Source organism: Fistularia commersonii, chromosome 12, assembly GCF_037954325.1.
Source record: "Fistularia commersonii isolate RoL2024-O1a breed Wild chromosome 12, RoL_Fcom_v1.0, whole genome shotgun sequence".
NCBI classification, from domain to species: Eukaryota; Metazoa; Chordata; class Actinopteri; order Syngnathiformes; family Fistulariidae; genus Fistularia; species Fistularia commersonii.
Genome location: NC_141295.1, coordinates 15,212,418 through 15,237,066, shown reverse-complemented (window position 1 = coordinate 15,237,066; position 24,649 = coordinate 15,212,418). Strand labels below are relative to the sequence as shown.

General features: G+C 41.5%; 1 protein-coding gene across 2 annotated transcripts in view; it reads left to right on the top strand.

Moving 5' to 3' along the window:
* Window positions 1-6,618: 6,618 nt before the first annotated feature.
* Window positions 6,619-24,649, top strand: part of inpp4b (inositol polyphosphate-4-phosphatase type II B) — a 164,383-nt gene continuing 146,352 nt past the window's right edge. Inside the window, exons 1-2 of one of the 2 annotated variants that reach the window (XM_086157337.1) lie at window positions 6,619-7,081; window positions 18,933-18,977. In XM_086157337.1, coding sequence (XP_086013463.1) covers window positions 6,997-7,081; window positions 18,933-18,977 — 130 coding nt within the window. In that variant the 5' untranslated portion in view covers window positions 6,619-6,996. The remainder of the gene's footprint in view (window positions 7,082-18,932; window positions 18,978-24,649) is intronic. The other variant, XM_086157338.1, reaches the window with a different exon arrangement.

The following is a 24,649-nucleotide window of genomic DNA, read 5'->3' as shown; positions in this document are numbered from 1 at the left end:
TAATAGTGACATACCGAGAGACAGCAATATAGTCTTAGTGCAAAGCCGTCAAAGCCGATCTACGCTGAGGCTCAACAGTCCGCGGCCTCACCGCACGTCTTGTCTCAGTATTTGAAGAGTAAATGTGAAAATCCAACCATTTTGAATCAGAAACAATCTAAAGCTGGTGAAGATAAACGAAAAATACCTTTATATTGCAATTCACTGATAAATATAACCATTTAATTTTTTTTTTTCATTTTGCATTTTTTTTTTCTTTCCAAGATTGCCAAGTGAGGCTCGGATTCTCCTGCCTCCCCTGACTGCACATCATTGTTCAGGCGTCTGTCTTTGTCATTGTCAAAGAGCCACTGATGACTTCTTGGTTACTGATAAGCGCCCGGATCAAGAACATTGTTTTTGCTTTAATCACTAAAACAGAGCATTGAGTGTTTGAATGAGAAGTTAGAATTTTGACTTCTGAACATCCAGAATGCACAAAATGTTGACATTTTTTGTGGGCTCTCTATGTTCTCCACTTGTCCATGTGGGCTTCATCCTACATGCTCTCTAAAGAACTAGTTCACTGGAAAAACTTAATTGCCCAAATAAATGAGGGAATGGAGTCGTTGCATATTTCTGTATGACCTGTGAACGACAGGATGAACGGTTATATGGCTCTAAATGTGGCTGTGTGATTGGTCCAGGGTGAACCCTGCCTTTCAACCAATAAGAGATGAGATAGGCCTTGCCCACCCAAAGTGCAAGATAAACAGTAGATTGAATGAATGAATGAAAGAATGAATGAATGAGCAGAGTTCTGTGTGCTTATGTCACTCTTATGCATTTCAGGTATTTGGTTTAAACACTGATAGCTGAACACAGCCTAAACATCTGTGATACTCACTCTGAACACCTCAAGGTCACTCCCCTGTGGGCTGCCCTCAAGAATAAAATGAGTTTAAGGAAACCTCATGAATACCAGACAATGATATAGAGAGAATTATGCAGTTCTCCAGTGCGGGTGTAAGGCGAGACAAGACCAAAATTGAACCTGTGGACAAACGCTCTGATCCTTGTTTTGAAAAAATATTCTTTTCATTACTAGTAACCACCTTATTGAGAAAAGTGGCAAAATAGGAATTGAATTTTTATTTTTTTTTTTTTTTTTTTATTTATTGCATTCACCCGTTTCACACAATCCTATGGCGGCAGAGCTGCTATGCAAGGCCGGGTTCAGTGTTTTGCCCAAGGACACTTAGACAATCCAATTCCAGTTGGAAATCCCCTCATTTGTATATGATATTAAACGGGTTGTCCATTTTCTTTCATGATTCTTATTTTCTTTGTCTCACTAGGCCAACAGATGATGAAATAAAGGCAGAGAAAGCAGCCTCATAACCTGGCAATTCACAGAGATGTATTTCAGCTTGGGGTTAAATCAGTTGTGACCTTTCTTGATGGCCATAATGCTCCTTATGAGAGGACAATCATAAAGTTAAAAAAAAAAAAAAAAGAAAATATTGGGAATCACACTTTTTTGCCCCTTTAGTAAGAATGATACATGGAGTTTGGCACAGCGCTGCGCGTCTCTGAGAGACAAGTAATCAAGAAACGTGGTAGAAGCAGCTAATCCATATCTATTCTGTTCTTTCAACATTGTGAGTTCTCTCGGGGAGATTGAGTGTCCAAAGCCATTTCATTTCCACTGTGTCAGAGCCATTTCTAGCATAGCTGGAGTCCTCTTTCTTCTTTGTTAGAGAGACTGTTGTAAGTCAAGAATTTTTTTTATTCCTTAAACACTCTGTAGTAAAGGAACATTTCCTGGATTTTTTTTTTTTTTTTTTTCAACATAATACCAAAATTAATCCATCAAATTATTAAAAAAAACAATATGAAAAAGTGATCATATGAATGCTATGAAGCTATATCAGATGTATGAAGTTGACGAAGGTTTGTACAGCGGCAAATTAAATAATACCCAAATAGTGACGGTTGTCCCTCAAGATAACTTGTGACAAAACAGCACCGGAAAGTAAATCATATAAAGTATTTCTTGTGATAAATTTGTTTCTGCTACAAACTTAATACCGCTTCCGGAAAATCCCTGAAAAAGTTCTTGACAAAGTGCATTCACGTCAATAATGGCAGAGGGAGGGAGACACTCAAACCTCCTCCGTCATATTTTTAATATCTATTATCCGCACAGATACGACAGCCTTCTATTAGTCTGTGAAATGGCATTTATCCCCATAAATAAACCGTTTAAAGTTGACCCGAGATTTAAAATTCAAGGAACTACTTTTACGGTGTATTACGAGAGTCATCGCCTCTTATGAATCCATACATCTATTACATTCATTAAGCTCCTTCTTTATTGGAGTTAGTGACAAGATGAACAATCTTTGTTCTGCGAAAACGCCCTGCGAAGTCGCGATGGTAATGTTAGGCTTGGGTAATGAGAGTCAAGCGGATCCAGCGTGTATCTGTCAAAGTCTCCCGCCCCACAAAGTCCTTGAGGTCGTTCTCGGCGGGAGCCCGAACGATATATTATAAACTCACTTTGAAATGTTTGATTTGGCCGTCTCAGGTTCTTCATGCTCCCCATGCTCGGCTGAATTTTATGTTTTTTAACGTTTTACTTTGCAGGGGTGTGTACATCTTGAGTTCCGCATGAGAAGTAATACAATGATTTGTATATGGGTTTCGAGGAAAAAAAAACAAAAAAAAAACAAAACGCTTGCTTTTTGTCATTAAAAATGTAATAAGGTATTTTATAAAAAAAAAGGCGTCTTGGATCCGATAAATCAGAGCTTCCCTCTAATGAAACCGAGTGGATCCTGCTTACGAGACAACAAGCGGGATGACGGCGGTGGCGCCGTTAAAGAGGATGTCCTAACCTGGCATGACAACTCATGATGAGAAATCAATAGCCTCATCTTTTTGCGTTCTCTGAAAGAAGAAGGAATGAAAAGGGATTGGAAGGAGGAGGAATGTCAGCTCATTTTTAATGTGAAGAGGATTCAAGTAGAACTTGACAGGAATTGATTGTCGTCCATGTGACCAAATGACACAACGGCATACAGATAATGTGCAGACAGAAACATCCCATAATGGGAGTTCACTTGCAAATGATGAGGTGCATGTAAATGACAAAAAAGTAGCATAATAGAAATGCTGTATGATATACTGTTAGTCATCAGACGATAGTTCAGCTTTCCAGAGTGCATCGCTTTTAATAGTCCGACGACCCGATTCCTTTTCGTCTGATGAACTAAATACCAGCAGAAATTTGAATTTCAAGCAAAGGAGTGTTTTTGATTCATTTGTATTTGTATTTGATGCAATCAAGAACGTGCTATTCATGAATGTAACGGACGAACAATACTTTTTTTCCCCTTGACCGCGGTATGTTTTAACACTATTCCCCTTTCAAATTAATTGGACTTTTTTTGTGTGGTTCTCGGGAGATGATTCACAAAGACATTTCATTGAGCTATTATGGTTAAACTCCTCGTTTGATTTGTTTGAAATTCTCGCGGCGGCTGCCGACCGCGGCGTTCCCATTTTTCTGAATCAGTACCCAAACACTACCGTGTCAGAGATGTTTAAAATCCGCCGTAACAAAGAGATAATCCCGGCAAATCGACACTACGTGTTATTTTACGTGCAAGATATTGTATTTATGACAGACGCAAGGACAAACAGGGTCGTGCCCCGGCATCAGCGGTATCATTGTATTCCCTAAGGTCGCTGGTGTTTTCTCGAAACATGTTTCAAAGGTGATTTTAACGTGACTTGACTTATAGCACGCTGGCTAACAATGACAGGTGATTTGTATGAAAGCTTCTTTATAAGTGAAATCAGAAAGGCGGATACTTGACCTAATACTGCACATTTAGTTTGTCTATGAATGAATTGCAGCGGCACGTTATATTAAAGAATATCAGGTGTAAAGTGACACATAAGACATTTGACTTCATGGTCAAGTGGCGTACGGATAGATAACGGCTCGTGTCCTTGGTGCGGGCAAAAACTCTCCCTGCCGTCGCTGCATATGCTCGTCATAATTTTTTCCGCTCATCATTTGCATTTTTTTTTAAACGTTATTGTAGAATACCCCCCCCCCCCCAAGCAGCTATAACTGCATAAAAAGCCATGTAACCATGGCAGAGGCGGCATGAATCCCGGACCCAACCGTAAATCAAGCTATTAGCTCCACTCAGTTAATACTGTGAAGGAGTGTATCTCAAATTCTAATGGGCCTCAAGTGCTATTGGAATGGGTAAATGTGAGAATCTATTCTCCAGGCTTTGGGCCGAATTGCTAAAAAGGGCATGTTTATTTTCTTCACCCCTCTTTGGTGTACTTGTGCTGTTCTCCATCTCCAGTGCATTGTCTATTGATTTTCTCAACCCCCTTTATCAGTCAGGCTTTAATAAGACAACACATGTCGCCTTTAAAAGAAACGTATTAGAATGTTAATGGATAAGTCCACTGACCTGTTTCCCTCTCCGCAGTGGTGAGTGTGTTTGTTTGCACGCCCCCGTGCAATTATGTGTTCCTCTGCTGAGTTTGCTACCACGTTTTCATTAAAGCAGAAGAAGATTACATTCATCTTGGAGGTTTTATGGATTAAAGGGGTGGAAAACAAGAAGAATGTGGCAAGAGGGGAATGAGGGGATAAGGATGGTGAGACTTGTGGAAAGTGAAGAAGAAACCTCCTTTTGCCGAGTGGATTCATCTTTTGTCTTATTGCTCCAGCAGGGACCAATTTATCTTCATTTAGGATTTTGGCACCCGCCCCAATCCAGACCAGCTGTCCTAAGAAATCACATGAACTCAACGTGGTTCTCCAGGCTATAATACTGATATCCAGGGTTTGACTGCTACAACTCAGGTCTCCGATTAACTAAAGTCTATTTTATTTCTGCTATTGAGACATGATGGTTATTTAACATTGCGTTCCCCCAAACGTCAAATACGGAATAGATAACGAAATCACTTTGTTTTTTCAGTTGTGTCATTTGAAGAGCATGTATCTGCAAATACGCACTTACAGTATATTACATCTATTTTCAAAAAGCAATTTTTCCCAATCCTGTCATTGGGATGAACAGCTGGAATCTATTTTTCTTGGCAGCCGTTTCTCAAACAGGAATGCAGTCTGCATTAATTGCATTTAGCTTTATCTGTCAATACGTTTCTTCTGTTTACACGCGCAGCGACCAAAACGTGCGCTCCTGGCTTTCGCTCAAATACGCCGTATTCAGCCAACCGTCCCTGCTAACCGGTGAAACAATAAAGATTAAAAAAAAATATTTAAAAAAATATATTTAAATCAACACCCCGAGAAGACCACCACTTCAAGTGACCATTTCAGATTGTAAATACGAAGCTGCGATCTTGAGATGACGTTGCAAAAACCAGTGCCTTTTCACAGTTTCGTAAGACTTAAACGGAGACTCGTCTTTATTATCTCAACAAGACAGAGAACAAAAAGACGGAGAATATAATGCTTGTGTACCAAAACAAGATGGTTTATAAGAAAAATAGAGAGAAATTTCCAATATGGCTACAAAACAACAGGTAAAGCATATTGAACAGAAGTTATAGTTTAAGTACATAGGGGAATTTTGGTTGAATTTTGGAGGAAAACAAAAGTGAATTATCTTCAAGGTGTTGCTGAGTGAGCCATCAAAGCAAACATCAAATTTAGGCGGCTTGTATGTCATTTTCAGATTTTTCTCAATGTTTTATTTCTCATTGAGTATCATGTCTAAGTAGTCCATTATCATTTTGAAGGTGAGCGCCTCCTCTAGGAGTTCATGGCTGCCGCCTTCAAAACGTCTTTATTGAGCTACGGCACGGACCACAACATCCTCTCCATTCAGCAGGGTATAAATTAACATTGATTTTAGATATGGTCCCCACTGTAACACCGTGGCCTTGGTGGCCAAATAACAAGCAATAAACTTGGTGGAATAGGCGGCGAAGAGGTGAGGTCAACAAATAAAGACAAAGCGAAAAAAAGAGGACGATAAAGCAAAGGGGCTGCGTTCCTTCTGCAGACCTGACGTCAAGCCATAACCGTGCGTGCGCAGCCGTCCAGCGTCGGGCTCGGGATCACACAAAGGACTTTAATGGAGATAAATATTTAAAGTTATCTCTGCCACTTTCACTGATTAACCTGTTGATATTAAATCTGAGGTGGAGCTGCCAGAGGAATGCACACACTGAAATATTTAAGAAAAAGCAAATGCTATGAATTCTGTCTTTTCTGCAACCGCCCCCCCCTCCAAAAAAAAAAAAAAAAAAAATCCTTGGCTGCAGCTCGCCTGTATTCAGCACACCATCCAGATGCTTTTTTTTTTTTTTTTTTTTTTTTTTTTTTTAATATTTTGTTGATCAGAAAACAGAGAAAGGGGGGAGGCTTGAGGAGGGATGGGAGGTGACGGTTGTCAGAAATCAGAGGGACCCCTGCTGCCATGTCTGGATGCAGCAGTGTCTACGCAGTGAGAGGAGAGAGGGGGGGGAAAAGGGAGAGGGGGGGGCAGAGTTGTGTCTCTCCGGCTGTGTTGCGCTCCGCAGTCTAGTTTAGGTGCCCTGACAGCTCAAGATTTATGGATAGAGCTGTGTATCGCACATAGCATCAATTCTGTCCTGCTTTTTCTTTCATTCTGAGTCTCACTCCCTCATCACTCTCCCTCTTCCCTCTCTCTTCCTCTCTCCCCTGATCACCCCCTCCCTCCCTCCTTCCTTCCCGCCGCTGCTCCAGGTCCCTCGCCGGTGCCTCTCTTCCGTATTAGTTTCCAAACGGCATCTTTAATGCTGTGAGGGAGCGCACTGTGAGGCAGCAAGAGAGCCGGGGCGAGCAGATTGCTATCTTTGTGACAGCTTTTCCGCTCGGCAGGCTGCGCGTTAGCCGGGGAACTGGACTGGACTGTGGTGTTCCGTGGAGGAGGCGGGAGAGGAGGTGGGGGAGCTGGAAGGAGAACTGGGGGGCAAGCTGGACAGATGGAGGAGGGCACCCAGCACCTGGGACACTGCGTGGTTGACATGAAGGAGTTGGGCACCCATCCCGAAGGACTGACTGCTACCGGTGAGATGACTCCACTGTCTTGTCTTCATTTGTCTCCCACCTGACCCTCCTCGTAGAATCCAACTCTGTAACATGTCATTCCAACTGGGCGCTTCTTGCATCCCTTCTTATTCTGTCGGTGCATCTATTTGTGCTGCTGCAAACGCTGGTCTCATCTCTAGTTTGAACATTTCTCATCCGTTCAGGTTTGCAGTTTATTGCGCTCTCCCCTTTTTTAACACATGCAGTGTGTGTGTGTGTGTGTGTGTGTGGGTGTGTGTTGAGAGTGGGAGATCGGGGTGTGTGTATCAGTGAGAGTGAGAGAGGGGAAACAGTGTTGAATATATGGATGGCTGAACACTCAAGTAAATGACTGAGCTGTTACACTGCATGTTTAACATTGCCCTGTCCGGGTAACACATTCCCCCTTGTCAAATTAAAGCAATAATCACGCAATTAATATTTATGACTTCTAGGTTTATGCAAGTATAATTCTGTGCAAGTATAATTCCATTCTAAAAAAAGAAGAATGAGCACATTCTCGTGTCTATGATAGTTGTGCTCAAACTTCAGTGCGGATCAATATCCTGCCGATCAGGTGTCAGCGAAATGTCTGGCATATAATATTGGAGACTTGATTCTTATTTATTTTTTCTTACCCCTCAACTTCTCTCTGCCGTACCGCATGATCCCCAATTGATGGTGAGGCTCTCTCAGTGCGGTCGGGTCAAAATCACATACGGTTTTGCGAATGTCGAGAGACGGGTTTATCGGTACAGAATATTCATCGGATTAAATTAAGCCTGTTCTGCAAAGAAAAGTAAACAAAAAAAAAAAAAAAAACATCTTTAGCATTCAAACTCATTGGGTTCCTGCCCCTGTGCTGGAGTCTCCTCACTGCAGTCATATTCCATATAGCCTGTACATCTTGTTACTAATGAGCGTTGGCAGAGGCAAACCAAATGTCTCAGGGCCCATCACGACAAGAGAATGCTAAAGAGATTAGCCGTATCGGTGTTGCCACAAAGCCCGCTCTCCAAGTTTAATACCTTTGCTTACCAAAAGGACAGACACGCTGCATGCAGCGCCGCTGAGCATTTGCATTGGCATGCAAAAGCTCAACACTATCATCTTCCCCATGGGGATAAGTAAATGGAGCCTTACAAAGAGGAATGAAAGCGCAATTCACGATGCCTTGTCTCCTTTGCCTCAAACCACAAAGATTCACGCTGAACCTGCTTACATGCGCAATTACACACACACACACAGGAAAAAAAAAAAAATAGACACTTTAACACACAAACACACACCTGCAGACGAAAAACCTGCACGCACGCACGCGCGCACGGCGGCGGGTTTTTCCGTGGTTTGCCTGCTATGACCTGATTGTGAACTCCAGATATGTGGCAGAAATCAAATCACGCAGTCACAGTTTAGGGATGGCATTTGACAAGAGTGGGAGTCTAACGGTAATGACAAGCACCTTACTGCACCCCTGTTTTGTTTTCCCTGGGCATTGAAGAGCAAAGCACATAATTACCATGTTTGGCACGAAAGACAAGTTGACAGCCCCGCATTATCAGTCGCAAGGTGAAATAGTTTATCTCCTCCTTCTTGGCAGGAGAGAAAAAGTGAGACCAAACTGGATGCTGCTCCTTGCGCCTATGAAAGAGAGATTAAATCAGCATTTTGCAAATATCCCACCGTGGGAGCGATGAGATCGTATAACTTCAACTATTATCACTGAAATTAGCATATGGCGATGTGAGAAATAAATCAGCAGACCTGACAGCACAGAACTATCAGAACCACAACGTGACACTCGGCGCCTTTGCTAACCCTCGCTCTTCTTTTTTTTTTCCATCAATGCAGCAGTCAAGTCGGTAGACCCAACTGATGCACAACCCTTCATTAAACACTGGCAAGAAAACCATCTGTTCCCTTTCAATCCCCCCAGGGCAGTAATGCGAATCCTATTCAGCGCCACTTGTCCTAATGGGAAGCCTGTTTGTGCAAACATCAATTGAGTTAGAGGTATGTTAGTCTGGCCGATGCCCTGAATCATCGGGAAAGATGTGCAGATGTTGCTCCGGCAATAGCAGGACTCGGACGGGGGGTGGTGGGGGAATGCGTCAAGTGAGACCGGGCGCGAGGCGGGAGGCGAGAGGGTTACAAGCTTATTTTTGTGCATGTGTGGTGAGGATGATGAGTTGTAGTGATGCGGTGTTTTGTTCAGCTGAGATGAAGGGAAAAAAAAATTACACTTTAGGCTTCAAGGTTGAAAATTTGACAAAACTACTACCCTGCTTCCTCTCTCCCATTCTATCACACACACACACACACACACACACACACACACATAAATGCACGCGCAAAATAATCGCCCTTTATCTTATAACCTGGCTTTTAATAATCCGCATTCCCCGGCTCTAAAGTAACCCGCATCTCGGTGGCTTGAAAATATGTACAATCACTTTGTACATATTATGTTATTAGGCAAACCCAGATCAAACTAATTCCGTACGATACACATTTCAAACCTGTCAAACCTCATTTGCACAAATGAAACAGACACAATATTTGGAACGTCTCTCGTTTTATAACGCAGCACAGTGCCGCAAAATTACTATGAAACTGATTCAATAAACAAAAATGAATATTATCATTCTCAGGAAGGGAGGATTTATTTTCAGGCTGCATTTGTTTAACTCAGTGTAAATAATAAATGGGGAAGGATGTATTAAGGCTAGTCCAACCTGGTGGAATAACTTATCTGCTTGAGGGACAACCCGGAAATTCGGTTTTAGGATATTTTGTGTCTTAAAACGCTGAGAGAGGGAAAGTCGTGTTAGAGACTGACTTGATGGCTCCTTTATGCGGAAAAATATGAAACCTCAGTGGCTTCATAAAGGTATGGGAGACACCAAGTTGTAGGATGTACTGACTGGTTCAGGTGGCTTATCTGGAGGTTTAATATAGCTCTCTTAATATGGGTTGTCAATTAAAAATTCCCAAACGCGACATCGCCGGTTACTCGAATCGATGACGGTTGCTGCTCGGATAAAATCATTCATTGAGAATTATTGCCAGCTGTGTATCTGGGACGTCACGCGAAATGAATTATTAATATCGTCTCGACGTAATATTCAGAACATAAACAGGGCTTGTTCTTATGCGTGGACTTACATGTAATATCTATTCATGAAGAGGATAAGAAGGAGTGATCAGGAATCTGTGCGATACCCACTGCAAGGGGTTTGACAAAGCTCTCTGGAAATCACTTGATTTTCTCGGTTGAGATCATAGTGTCTTGTTGAAGACCAAAGATGCGACGGCAGTATTCGGAGGGGCTTTCCCCGCTCTCATTTTACGGAGTTGGGAATGAGCAGGAATCTCGTGTGAGATATAGATATTTTTCTACATTCCCGTCTTTATCCTCTACGGTCTCGGCGCAGCGGCATATGAGCACTCGAGGGGTTGCGCGATCTAAATCGTCCCGTTGCATTCATCCTGTTATTTGGGCCCCGAATTTTAAGTGAAGAATTACAAATTGGTGGTGCGTTGTTAGCGTTTAGCCGCACAGTAAGGAAGTCCCTAAGTTTGATTCTGATAGGGGAGCCCTTCTGAGTGGAGTTTGCATGTTCTACCCTCGTCTACATGCGTTGTACTTTGGGTTCTCAATGCAGTAGGTTCATTGGAGACCCTAAATTACCCAAACATGTGAATGATGGAGGGAACGGTTGCGTGTTTCTAAACGATGCGCAAATGAGAGAGCGAATGAAATTTGAACGGTAGAGTAAATGGCTGCATGTCTCTAGATGATATGTGAATGAATGATCGTATGTCTCAAGATGACGTGTGAATGGGTGACTCTTTCTGCGGCCCCGCGATCGACCGGTCCCGGGTGAAACCCGCCCTTTGCCCAATGACATTTGGGATCGGCTCCCGCACCCGTGACCCTTTAGTACGGGATCATCGACACGGATGATGAATGAACGGCTGTTGTGGCGAAAGGTTTTTAAAGTGCTTCATAAAATTGAGTGAGCGGATGAATGAATGGCCGTCTGATTGAATTAAACTCCGACACGAGTCCTTTTATTTTGAAGTCCACGAGCCGAGTCGAAACATGAACGAGGGCTCGGCTGTCATTTTTTTGGACCGTTGTTATGGAAAGTTGGCTCCGGGGCTTTAACACGCAAAAAAGGATGAATAAAGGAGAACACTGGTTTGCACTTTAATTGGACGTTTTTTCATCAGAAGGCTTCGGCTGTTTGGCACTGCCACCCGTCCATTGATAGTATGTGCTATCCTGAGTGGGGGTATTCTTCAGAGGCTGCCAGTTGACTGCGTCTGATGACCTCTCACGAGTTAAGCATTTGCCATGAGGGTTTTCTTCCCCTTTTTTTTTTTTTTTTTTTCTTTTAGTCTGTGAGTTGCACAATAAGCTAAAACAAATAAGTTATTCATAGCAGCCTTTCCGCTTCTGTGACTTCAACTCTGCAAAGCGACCTCCATGCTGGCTGGTGCCGTTCGCTTTCCTCTTACACCGTATGACTTAAAGCTTCTCGCTGCTAATAGACTTAGCCTCGTGTGGGCCGAAGTTTGTCTTGCAAGGGTTTTCAAGTATTACGCTTCTATTCAAGAGAGGAGCTAGATGTCAGGTCTCATGAGGTGAGTGTTTTTTTTTTCTGTGACCTTCCTGATCTTATGAGGTCAGCTTTTTTTACGGATACCATGGAGACGTTACAAGCAAGGAAGCAAACTTTTGTGTGTTAAGGAGAAACGCCAGTTGAACACAGTGCTATTTTGCTTTCGGTTTCCACGTCTTTAAGCATTGCTTTATCTTAAATAGTCTACTGCAAGGCTGCACACACTTTTTCAGCATGCGAGCTGCATATAAAATATCCAAGTCAAAATGATCGAACTACCTATGAAAATGCAAAACATATATTTTGTGCACCTCGGATAACCCCATGAATCCATATTGCACAATGCAACTCTGTACATTTTTTGTCATGACCTTACTTAACAGTCCGAAAATGCCGCTCCACATTTCCCTTCTTCGGTATAGTGATGGTAGACGGGCAGATGAGGCAAACACGCTTTGAAAATGACAGAGTAAAAAAAAAAAATCCCTCTCCTACTCCCTTTGGAGGTGGTAAGTTTTTGGCTTCTTACTTGATCCAGCTCCCCCACTCATTATAACGCCCTTTCTTAAGTTTAATAGAAATAAATTGGAGGATGACTAGGTAACTGGCTAGCTACCGAGCTAGCGTGTTGCAGCACTTAGCGCCATTGTAGGCGCATGCGTGGTGATCCATGTGCCAGAAAAGGTCAAATGTCATTTAAGTGACAAATTTCATAGTGAGAACGGATGTTAGGCTGATGTCTATTTTTGAACGCCATGCGATCTACCCATTTGCGATCAACCTGTTGGGTCTACTGTATACCCCCTGGGGTTACGCTAGCAGGGTTTAGCACGCAATTGAATTATTTCCACCTTTTTTGATCCTTTATAACTTTTGAAACAAAACCGTGTTTTTTTTCTTACCTGTCTGTCTATGAGCTGGATTTTTAACAACTCCCCTTTTCTCCGCTACCATCCTCCATTCTGTTTCTTAAGCTACTGAGAGGTTATCATGGTGTATCGCTGCCGAGGAAGACGGGGTTAAACGGTCATACGCAAGATGAACGTTCCCGGTCCCTGTACATTAATTAAGTTTGTCATTGCAGAGACATCACCCAATCTGCCCACATCCTAATAAATTACCCCCCTCATATCCCTTCAGTGTACTTTTTTCCCCCCACTGATACCACCTACAGACAGGGGGTGGTGGTGATAGATTAGGGATACAGCGAGGCTGTGCTGTTACTCCTCGGACCCGATGAAAGCGCCGTACAGCAGGCAGGCACACCTCATTTGCTTCAGGCCCCTCTGGGAGCTACATCTGCATGTCGCCTGCCTGCCGGCCTGCCTCCCCCGCTGCTCTCCCGGGCTTATTACCATATTCATAATGCCAGCGGATATCGATTATAAATACCACACCTGTGCCACTTTTCTGGAGACACATTTCCACGCGCCGGAGCCGGGTGAGCGATTAGCTTCACGCTGAGGGAAAGGTGATTGAGACGAACAGTACACAAGGTTTGATCTGTCCCCCTGAAATTGGTAATTATTATAATTAGCCTCCTGGTGTTTGTTTTGGTCAATCTGAGTCTCATAAGAGGTTAATGATATTCGATGCGTTCACCAGGTGGACAAAAAAAATAATAAAAAATGAACTCCCCGTCTATGTATAACAGGTGTTCTTCCTTCGCCCCTTATCATTGTGATTCGGCGGTGATGTTCATACGTTTTGATAGTGCCGCGCGAACATACGACGACAGATTCTAAAACTATCCTTGAGCGAAATTTAATGTCGTCTTGTCAGTTTTACCATTTGCTTTCAAAGATTCAACACAGCCCGTCTCATAATCACAGCATCTGGCTGATCCATCTACAAACACTCCACACTCTACTTACAATCTTTACTTTTTTTTCTTTTTTTAACTCAAATTCCAAAACCGTGTCAGACCCAGACGTAGCTCTACCCCTTATCTTTGTTCAATTATTTCTGCAATGACTGACATTTTCCTCTCCTTTCCATCACTCCAGACAAGTCAGTGTCTAGAACAGATGGGGTCCTCTAAAGTATCTGGGCTGTTCAAGTGACAGTCCCTTATGATAAGGTGATGGCGGAGACAGGACCCAACAGCTGGCGCTGTCTCAGCCTACCTTGCTAAAGGGCTCTTGGGTGAAGCCACACATCTTGTCATCCAGGCATATTAAAGTTTCATGGTGGCTTGCAAGGAAGTCTAAGTTGTGACAACATTAGGGGACATAACCCCCGGGGAATGTGATGAAGAGAGTGATGAGAACACCAGAAAGTTTATTTGCATACATAATTGTAATATTTGTGTAACTGTGTCTGTTTGCACGCTTGCATGCTCTGTTACGTGTACCTCAATTAGGTAGATGTTTGATGTATGTATGTGCATAGCCGGTATTGCTCTAACTTTGCGTAAGCCTGTTTATTCAAATGTATCCCCAGAAGATATGCATTTTGACTGACAGAGGCCAATTCGGTGTAACTTGATAATATGTCAGCATATTGGAAAAAAAAAATGCAAATCATTTTTCGGCAAGGAGCCATGTATCAGGCCGTTGCCATCTCAGGCACATTATTCTCAAAAGGCCACCGAGTAATCATTTTCACAATTCACTTCATTTTTTAGGCACCAATTACCGCGTGTCATCTTTTTTCCAATAGATTTAAAAGAGGATATCAAAGTATCTATATAAAAGTGGAATCAGTAATTATTATTCACTGATTCATCCATTCCCCACATATTATGATACCCCCCTGATCTATGACAACTACCTATTTTTCTTGTCCTAAGAAAAAAATGCAAATAACAGAGCAGCAGCAGTGTAGTGTTTCAAAGCAGTTCTGAACAGTTTCAAAATATGACACTATTGAAATCTGTCACTAATAAGGTGTCCAAATATCAATCTTTTTTTTTAAAAAAAGGGAATTCTGATCATCGTCACCTGTCTTTGGCTACAGCCGTGTTCGGGTCCAATAGATAACTCTATCCCTATTATAACTTCAAATGACACTTGTTCTCTCTACCAGCACAGGCTGTGAATATTTTAGACATGACAAATACCTGGGATTTTGTGCTACATTAACATTGATATCTCCAGTAAGCTAATGAGGCATACAACAAAATTAGAATGCCTGGCAGAATACTGTAATTAATCAGCCGTCCTGGAATGAGTTAGCTAGAGTTTGTCAGATGTTTTCAGACATATATCATTGTGGTCACAGGAAAAACAAACAAAAAATGCGATGGCCAGAAGGGGTTTAACGCAACCTCTCAGTCTGAGTGCAGAAGCTGCATCTGTGTTGTGCATCACCGAGTCAGGCCCTAATCTGACTGAGAAGGATTCTCAGTTGTGAAAGGATTTATAAAACAACAACGTTGCAGGAGAGCTACACAAACATTGGGCTATGCTGTCGAAGGAACCGGATGAAACACACACACACACACACACACACTCAGGTCTGATCTTCCTGAGATGGGCTAAACTCAGCAGACGGTGCGCCGTGATTAAAGATGGGGAATCCCCAAGAGACGCAGGAACTAAAATGATGATGTGTTTCAAGAAGCTGCTGGTGGTCTACAAACGATGATTGCACCAACTTAATCTTAATTAACCGCAAGTTTATCTCGAGTGAAGGGTTCCCTTACTAGCCCGAGAGATAATTTGATCACGCCATATACCAACAGTTCATCAACAAATACAATACAATTATATCCTATGCACATCCGGGTCGGTGGACAGCAGGAGTGATCTAGAGGAGTCACGTGAGAAACACATTCTGAAAAATGTATAATTTTCTTGTATGTATTTAGTTTTTGAATCTCAGATGCCAGACTGGAGTGCACAGTCATTGGGATTTGGGATTCGTTTCAGCCTCCGTTGTCTTTCATTTTTCATGTTTGAATGTCAGTTTTTTTAATGTACCGTCATTTCTGGACTATTGGGCGTACCTGGATATAAGCCGCACCGGCTACAAAAAAACAAAATAAATATATGTGTACATATATAGGCCGCATTTGTCTTTTAGCTGCAGGTGTCCATGTTGTAACATGACATATTCACACAGAAATATGTCACACAGAAACTTTTTTTTTTTACTTCATATCAAATACACTTCGGTACCTTCCACAAATGCGCATTGGAAATGTTTTTGTTTGTTTTTTTATTCCCAAACAGTGCCTGTAACACAGCTGATGAAAAAGATCAGGAATAAATAACACGAGGAAAAGTTCATCTATCCATCCATTTTCTATCCCCGCTCTGTCGTACTTCAGCTGATCTCTATCTTCGTCTTTCTCCTGCACACTAAAATTATTAAAATTGTGTTCTTCAGCATTGGGATTGAACGGCCTCAAAATTTCACGGTAATTTCATCGGTCCGATGTGAAGTGGCCAAATGTTTTGGTGGCATTAAACTCGTTAGCTCCAAAATAATCCATAAATTAGCCACATTGTTATTCAAAAGTAGTGGCTTATAGTCTGGATATTCCAGTATGTGCCCGATTCAGTTTTAGTAAAATCGGCCGCCAGTGAGTCGATAGCAATAGACCGGTATTTTTTATCAGTTTCTTCAATACTGCTTCCAAACCCCTCACATTGTCCCATAAATTATCCCCCGGGATTTATCTGGGTGGCCTTGTTGATATAACACAATATTAAGTATTGTAAACCAGCCTGATCTCCTGCAGCTCCAACACAAACACGTTTAACCCGGAGATGCTCCAGCTTATACTCTGGTTTGTTGTTTATCCTATGACTATTTCAGTCTGATAGATCACCATTTTAATATAAAAACAACCCATAAATTAGTTGCATCATTGTTTGAGCCGCAGTATTCAACGCGTGTGAAAAAAGTAGCGGAAATGGTAATGCTTAGGAAAATAGACCACAGTTTGAATATTCAACAAAGAGTGAAACTTTGCAGGTTATATATCAGGAATATATCAGAGAGATTTGCCGCCACTGCGGCCGATTGTCTACGATCCGTATTCATCGAGATTAATTTTTGGTCCCTAAGAAGTCATTACGTGAAATGACTATTACCTAAAGTTGTGTGCTCCCCAAACATCACTATCCAAGAGCATCAATGGCTCATTAGAAGAGGTTGATGAGCCGTACGGAGGCCAATTGCATCCAAGCAATCCAAGAAGACAAAATTGCCATCGAGGCTCCTCTTTGGTTTAAGACCTGCCTGCGTGTCGCACCTCGGCGCCCGTGTTTCGGTGATCTGTTTGGTTCGCGCGTTTTAACGTGGAATGTGATGAATGAGAGGCAGCGTCGGTGACAGATGATACCAGCAGACAGTCCTCCACTCATCATTATGGCGTGAGCCCTCAAGGACAATAGATACCCAGAAAGCCTTGTTCTGACACTCACAGAGATTGCTGCGTGTTTGCATAATCTAAATGAACAGTTGCATCAATCATTTTGGCATTTTGGCAGGCAGCCACGCTCCTAGTATGTTAGAATACTATCTGTAATGACATGTTTTTTGTCTGCTTGAAATAGTTTCTGTCACAATAGTGGTAAAAACACATCACATGTCAACTTCTTAATTTGCCGTTGTGGACTTATAGGATCATGATTTTATGAAAAGAATTCGTTGAAAGGGCACAATCTTCAATTGAAGACGTCCAGATTTAGAGGACTCTAATGAAATATCAATCGATAAATCTAATTTCCAAAATCATGAGGTCTGGCTCTCGTGGTTCCAAAACATCTTGGGAATCAAAAACAAAGATACTGTTTATTTATTATTCATTTTTATGTTACAGAATTGTATGTTAAATTGCTGTGATGTATGACGAGTGTCACCGAAGGGCCAATGCAATCATAACCATCACGGTCGTTGAAATGCTCAATAAAATTAAACATTACTTTCCATTCGTCAAACCCAGACAATATTGAAGGAGTTTCTTAGCCCGCCGTTCTGGTCGAGGCTTGGCAGCAGTCAGGTGTCTCTGGCAGCCGTGGTTGGTGCTTCTGCTTTCAGCTTTTGGCTAATGAAGCCTGCGGTTCTGGAGGCGTTCTCTGGAGTTTAAAATGTCACCGCAATCACTTTCTACGCATAGGTTTAAACTTTTAACAGAGCTCAATCCAAAACTTTGTGCAATGACTTACTCCCCAGCTGTGAAGGTGCACTGTGATGAACATATGGCATGCCTCCATTTCCTGGCAAGTTGGAAAAAGAACTCTTTGCATGCAGTTTCAGGTATTAATAAATCAGAATATCAGCGGCAACCCTGACAAACCTGGAATACTGTACTTTTTACTGGAAGATTACATACTGCGATGTTGCGTATTGTTTATCTGGCTATGGGAAGTGGTGGAGAAATGTTGTGATTCATTCTGGCCAGCAGGGGGAACTTAGAATCCTTTTCTCTTATTTATACGTGCAAGAAATGTCGGGCAAACCGTGGCAAAAGGCCATCGAGAAAAATCATTTCTGCAGAAAGACTGTCCCAGGTTGTCTGGGTTGAAGTTTCCAGGACAATCGTGAATGCTAATGCTAATCGTGAATGATTCAATAGCTTGTTGGTTATTGCGATACTGTTATAACTAATTAATTATAATCCATAATGTCATAGAATTTGATATACCGTAATTTCCGGACTGTAAGCCGCTACTTTTTTCTCACCTTTGAACACTGCGACTTAAACAATAGTGCGGCTAATATATGGATTTTTCGGGGGGCTAACGAGCTTCGTGCCGCCAAAACCTTTAGCCTCGTCACATCGGACCAATTCAATTACCGTGAAAATCTGAGATTTTTCAATCGCGACACAGAAGCAGACAACTCTAATGGTTTTGGTGCGCAGGAGGAAGACACAGATAGCGATCAGCAGGAGTAGGACAAAGCGGGGATAGAAAATGGATGGATGGACTTTTCCATGTGCTATTTATTATTAATATAATAAAATTATTAATTTTTCATCAGCTGTGTCACAGGCACTGTTTGGAAAAAAGCATTTCCAGTACTTATTGGTGGATGTTACCGGTATGCATTTAATGAAAAGTAAAAGAAAAAAATGATGTCTGTTACATGTTACAATATGGACACCTGTGGCTTCTAGACAAGCGCGGCCTGTATATGTACACATATGTATGTTTTGTATGTTTTCATTTCACATTTGTTCCAATTCTTCGGTATATTTTCTACATCCTTCGGCGTTTTGATTGAACACTTTTCTTCTTTTTCTCTCTCTCTTTCTTTCTATATCTTAGGTTTTATTCTGACTCCGAAGCTGCCCCGGGTGGAATTCAGCCTCGGTAAGTTCGGCGTGCGTCGTTGTACCAGGGTCATTCGGCTTTGAGAGAAAGTGTAGAGCCGGAGTCTAATCATCTCACTTACCGAGTGTATGAATAATATAAATTCAGTCATTCAGCAGCCAGAAATACATCTTGGCAAACTGATGTTAAGCTCACCTACGTTATCGGAATACTTCTATCAGTCAGATATACCTGCTTGTTTGCTTGAAAGACACAGCAGGTAAAAACAAACAAACCGAGGAATCAATAACGTTAGAGCGATAAAAGTGGCACTGTGAATTTCGAGATCCACTCATTCAATTTTTTTTATACACCTGAGTTGTTGGTGCTCTATTTCCAGTTCTTTTGTGATGGCTCAGGTCAACAACTCTGAAGGTGAAATATTTTTCCCAAGGTCTTTAACAGACTGACTGCAAAAATTCAATCATTTTCTGTTTTTTTCTGTTGTGTGTTTTTTTCCTCACATATTCTCCTTTACCAGAATAGCGGTTGATTTCTCTGACATTCCACTTAAAACATTTAACGTCACCACGCAGTCATTTTTAAAGGTTAATTTATATGTTAAAAAGATTTGTGTAGCATTTACCTCAAGAGTGCGTTATTATTAAAAGTATTCCGACATTACAATCTAAACAAGGTATTTTACGTCTACTTGTAAAACACGCTGAAATGTAACCCGGCGAAATCAAGCAAATGCTTTTCTGTTTTGAACTACACCAATATGAGTCTGTATAATCAGCATTTGCCCTTGAGGAGGAAAATTGTCTGAATGTAAATTTTCTGTCACGATGGTGAGACGATGGAGCCTCAGCTGACAGCTGACACAAAACATTTTCTCACGATTTTAACAGGTTAAGCAGCTGCCGGCGAGGCTGTTACCTCCATGTTTTTAGATCCGCAATAAGATTATATGCACAATAAAGTGTCGGGGAGGGAGAAGCCATTTTACGAACTGCTCTGTCACAACAGGCGGGCCGGGAAAAAGGAGAATATTCGTGCAGTGGCCAAAGCGCAGACGAAGCAATTAAAAAATTGAGTGTGTTTTTGAGTGGATTTATCCCAGTAGAGTTTCAAGGTGGCGCAGCGGCTGGCGCTCCCGTCTCACGGCGAAAGCGTCCCCGGTTTGATTCCGATAGTTTTTTTTCTGTGTGGAGTATGAATGAAATAATGGATTTATCACAATGGAAGTAGACAAATACACCTGTACTCTTATGCAGCCATCTGGACATGGAAGCACGTAACACGATTCAGCCTCTGCAATTCATTTGAAACTTCACGATCAATATGTGTTTGAAGTGCTGCCTTTTCTTTTATTGTCAAGTATTTGGCGGTTAAAACAAATTTTTAATGCTTCTTTTTTTTTTTTTTCCTTGCATTCAAAAGTTTTTGTACTCAAAGAAGAAACGAGTGAAAATACAGTTCCTCTTTAACCCTGTGAAATTCTTGAATCTCTTTCACAGTGCATTTGGGGTCACTGTTCAACACTGATTTTCCTTATAATCTAAGGATGGCAGGATTTTAGATATCAGAAATAATATTTAGTTCTTCTGCAAACCGAAGCGTTATCAATAAGCAAGCATATAGATTTTGCATCCTCCACCATGTGCAACCAAGGAAACAGCATTATAACACACTTTGACAACAACACTCTTTTCTCCACCATGTTTTCTTGCCTTGCGTTGATTAGGTGAAGGAGTTTTTCATATTCAAAGACAAGATCCTTGTTTTTATCTAGCTTGGCAGTTGCATTCCCACCACATCTCTTTCAATCGCTTAATTTCTCATGTAGTATCGAGGGGAACCACCTGCAACCGGCTTAGCACGTCTGGCTAACGTCAAATTCAGCGCCCTTTTTGCTCGTTTGACTTTTAAAACCATTGTTGCGCACAGAGGAGGCTTCATCAGGATTGTGCCCGCTGCCCAAATAATAGGCTTAGTTTTCAATTAACTGTAATCAGTGAAAAGAGGGAGTATTATTCCAAATAAAAACAGAACAGGGTGGTTCTTATTCATTATTTTTCAACTGGGATGCTGCTGTGTGTGTGGGTGTTTTCCTCTGTTTTGTCAGTATTTTTTGCAGATGTTTAGCACTCAGTTTGTTTTTTTTTGTAACAAAGCGAATCCTCATTAAAAATTAATATTTATCAAGCGAAGACTGTGCCGCGTTTGAGGAAGGAGAGATTCATCTGCCTTTGTCTTCAGGTATTTCCTGATCACGAGGCACTTGTTTCCAATTGATTGGCGCTTTTTTAATCCTCTTCATCTACCTTCATGAATTTCAGATTCAGGCCAGTCGTGAGAGCAACAGCTTATGATTAGAGAGAGGTGACATGACATGATTATGTAAATTGCAACAGAACAGAACACAATTTTTGGAAATACAAAGGGCGAAACGACTGAAACACACAAATCACTTTACCGAGAAACAATCACTCCTACCTTGCACTTGAGAAAGTGGTGGCACGGGCTGATTACATGGGTTTGCCGCAGGCTTTGCAAATCTGGCGTAAAATGAACTGACAAAAGGCAGGCTTTTTGCAGGACGTCCTGGGAAACAGGCAGGAGCAGAAGATATAAAGCTACCTGCATTAAGTTCACTAGATATACAAGCAGGTACTGGTAATTGGCAACATATGTGCAATGCATTGGTCTGGACAGATTTGATTTTTCCTGAAATCTGTAGCTCATTATATTGCATATATATATATGTGTGTGTGTGTGTGTGTGTGTGTGTATACAGATTTGTTCAAATATCAGATACGGTATATGAGAAAAAAAATGTATGTATTAAAGTGGCATAAAAGCTCTAATTCCAGGTATTGGCTGAAAAGAAATATAGCCTGCAATAAATCTCCTGTGCTGGAACCAACTCTCCATCCCACAAAGTAATGCCAAGCATTCAGGGGCAGTACAAGTTGATTTTCCTGGAGATAGTACGACACGCCTGCCACATTAGTCCAATACTGCATTACAGTACAGCCATACTGCTGCTGCCTGTTGTGTCGCAAACATAAATGACGGCAATAATGCGGCGCCGTATTACCATCTCAATTATCTGGAAGCAACTTTCTATGCTGCTGCTAACATTTACAATTAAATTGCCATGATTATCTGTCATGGGGAGCTTAAATTTGTGACTCTTTACTTCCCAATTGGCTCAGTGGGCTGTAATGATGTATTTGTAAGGGACCGTAAAAGTTACTTGCGTTGGTAGCCGCGTCGGAGACGACGAACACTGTGGAGAGTTTTGGCAGAACAAAGCTTTGCGGGATTTACTCCCACAATACCAAATAAAGTACAGTAAAAATGCTCTATTAGAATAAAATGGTGAGAATCTGTATGATCTATTTGACTGAAATAGTCATAGGATATTCCATCACGAGAGTATAAGCTGGAGCATCACCGGGTTAAACGTGTTGGTGTTGCAGCTGCTAGAGATCAGGCTGGTTTTTAATACTTAATATTGTGTTATATCGACAAGGCCACCCAGATAAATCTGGGGGGATAATTTATGGGACAATGGGAGGGGTTTGGATGCATTATTGAAGAAACTAATAAAAAAATACTGGTCTATTGCTATCAACTCACTGACAGCTGCTTTCACTTAAGCTGAATCAGGCACAAAATGCAATTTCCGCACAATAAGCTCACAATTGGCCGCAGTGGCGGCAAAACATTTGGACATATTCCACTAATAGATCAGGGATAACTTGCAAAATTTCTCTCTTTGGTGAATATTCAAACTTAGGTCTATTTTCCTTAACCATGCAAGTAGATACTATAATTTCCAGACTATTAGACGCAACTTTTTTCACACGCTTTTAACACTGTGGCTCAAACAACAATGTGGCTAATCTATTGATTTTTTTTTTTTTTTTGGACTAATAAGCTTCATGCCGCCATTTAGCCTTGTCACATTGGACCAATGAAATTACCAAGAAATACCTTGAAGCCTGTGCAATTCAGCCTGCGGTTCAGGGGGCTTCCTCTGGAGTTTAAAATGTCACCGCAATCACTTCCTACGCATAGGCTTAAACTTTTAACAGAGCTCAATTCAAAACTCTGTCCAATAACTTACTCCCCAGCTGTGGAGGTGCACTGTGATGAACATATCATGCACCTCCATTTCCTGTCAAGTCGAAAAAAGAACTCTTGGTATCTAATTTGAGGTATTAATAAATCAGTGGCAATGCCAACAAACCTGGAATACTGTATTTTTTACGGGGAGATTACACACGGGGATGTTGAGTATCGTTTTATTGGCAAATTGTGGCAAAAGGCCATCGAGAAAAATCATTTCTGCAGAAAGTTTGTCCTGGTTTGTCTGGGTTGAAGTTGCCGGGATGATTCGGGGCCAACAGTTTCACTGGTGTCACCATGCCTCGTTATGGACGATCATGAATGCTAATGCTAATTGTGAACGATTCAATAGCTTGTTGGTTATTGCGATACTGTTATAATCAATTTAATCAATTGAGATTCTATGAGATCTCAATTTCTGATCTCATAGAATTTGATATATCGTAATTTCCGAACCAGAAGCCACTACTTTTTTCACACACTTTGAACCCTGTGGCTTAAACACTGGTGCGGCTAATGTATGGATTTTTTTGGGCTGATGGTCTTCATGCCGCCAAACCCTTTAGCCTCGTCACATTGAACCGATTAAATTATTGTGAAATTCTGAGGTTGTTCAATTCCGATACCGAAGAAGACGACTTTAAGGGTTTTGGTGTGCAGAAGGAAGACGAAGATAGCAATTAGCCGGAATAGGACAAAGCGGGGAAAGAAAATGGATGCATGGATGGATGGATGGACTTTTCCCTATGTTATTTGTTTTCATCGGCTGTGTTACAGGCCATGTTTGGAAAAGAAACATTTCCAAACGTTGTCTCAAAGATGACCATAATGTCAATGTTTGGATTGTACTTGAAGTAAGTGAATTTTAAGAACCTTGGAAATATTTTTACACACCATTGCTGAGTGAATGTACTCTCCTCCAGAGGTTACTGCATGACTTTGCACTGAATAGCAGTTTCACAAATGCACTTTAACTTGAGGGAAATTCAGTTCAGACTGAATTCTTCCATTTGCACATGAAAGACCAAGAATGGTAAATTTAGTGTATTTGCAATGATACAGTCAACGGAGTCAGATTCAACACGGTGCAAAGGGTTAGCACTTCTCCACACAACAGCCGTCGTCGCTCCTTTTGTTTTCCCCCAATTGGCTGCAAACAGGTGTGCCAAATGGCAGCGCATGCAAATAATGGTGTCAAATTAATTGAAGGTTTGAAATAATTATCGTGATGAATAAGCATCTTCTGGAGACGAGCATATATTAGTCTCCTGTGGCAACTCCCGCGTCCCCCCTTCTCCATTAAATGGAATTTAGATTCATTGAGAGGTCACAGCGGCCCGATGCATTAAAACTCATTTCCAGTAAATTCATCTTGAAAGAGCACAGAATACAGCATGGTAATTGTACCCTCCAAGGATGGGCAAGCATTTTTACTCCAATAGCTAAATTATTATGGTAATGTAGGGATCACCCTCTGCACACTTTGATCATTTGCGCATTACAGACTTTTCAGATTTCACAGTAATGTTGAATTAGTTTTCACCTAAGCCAAGCAGGTAATTGAATGATAAATATACAAAAAAAAAAAAAAA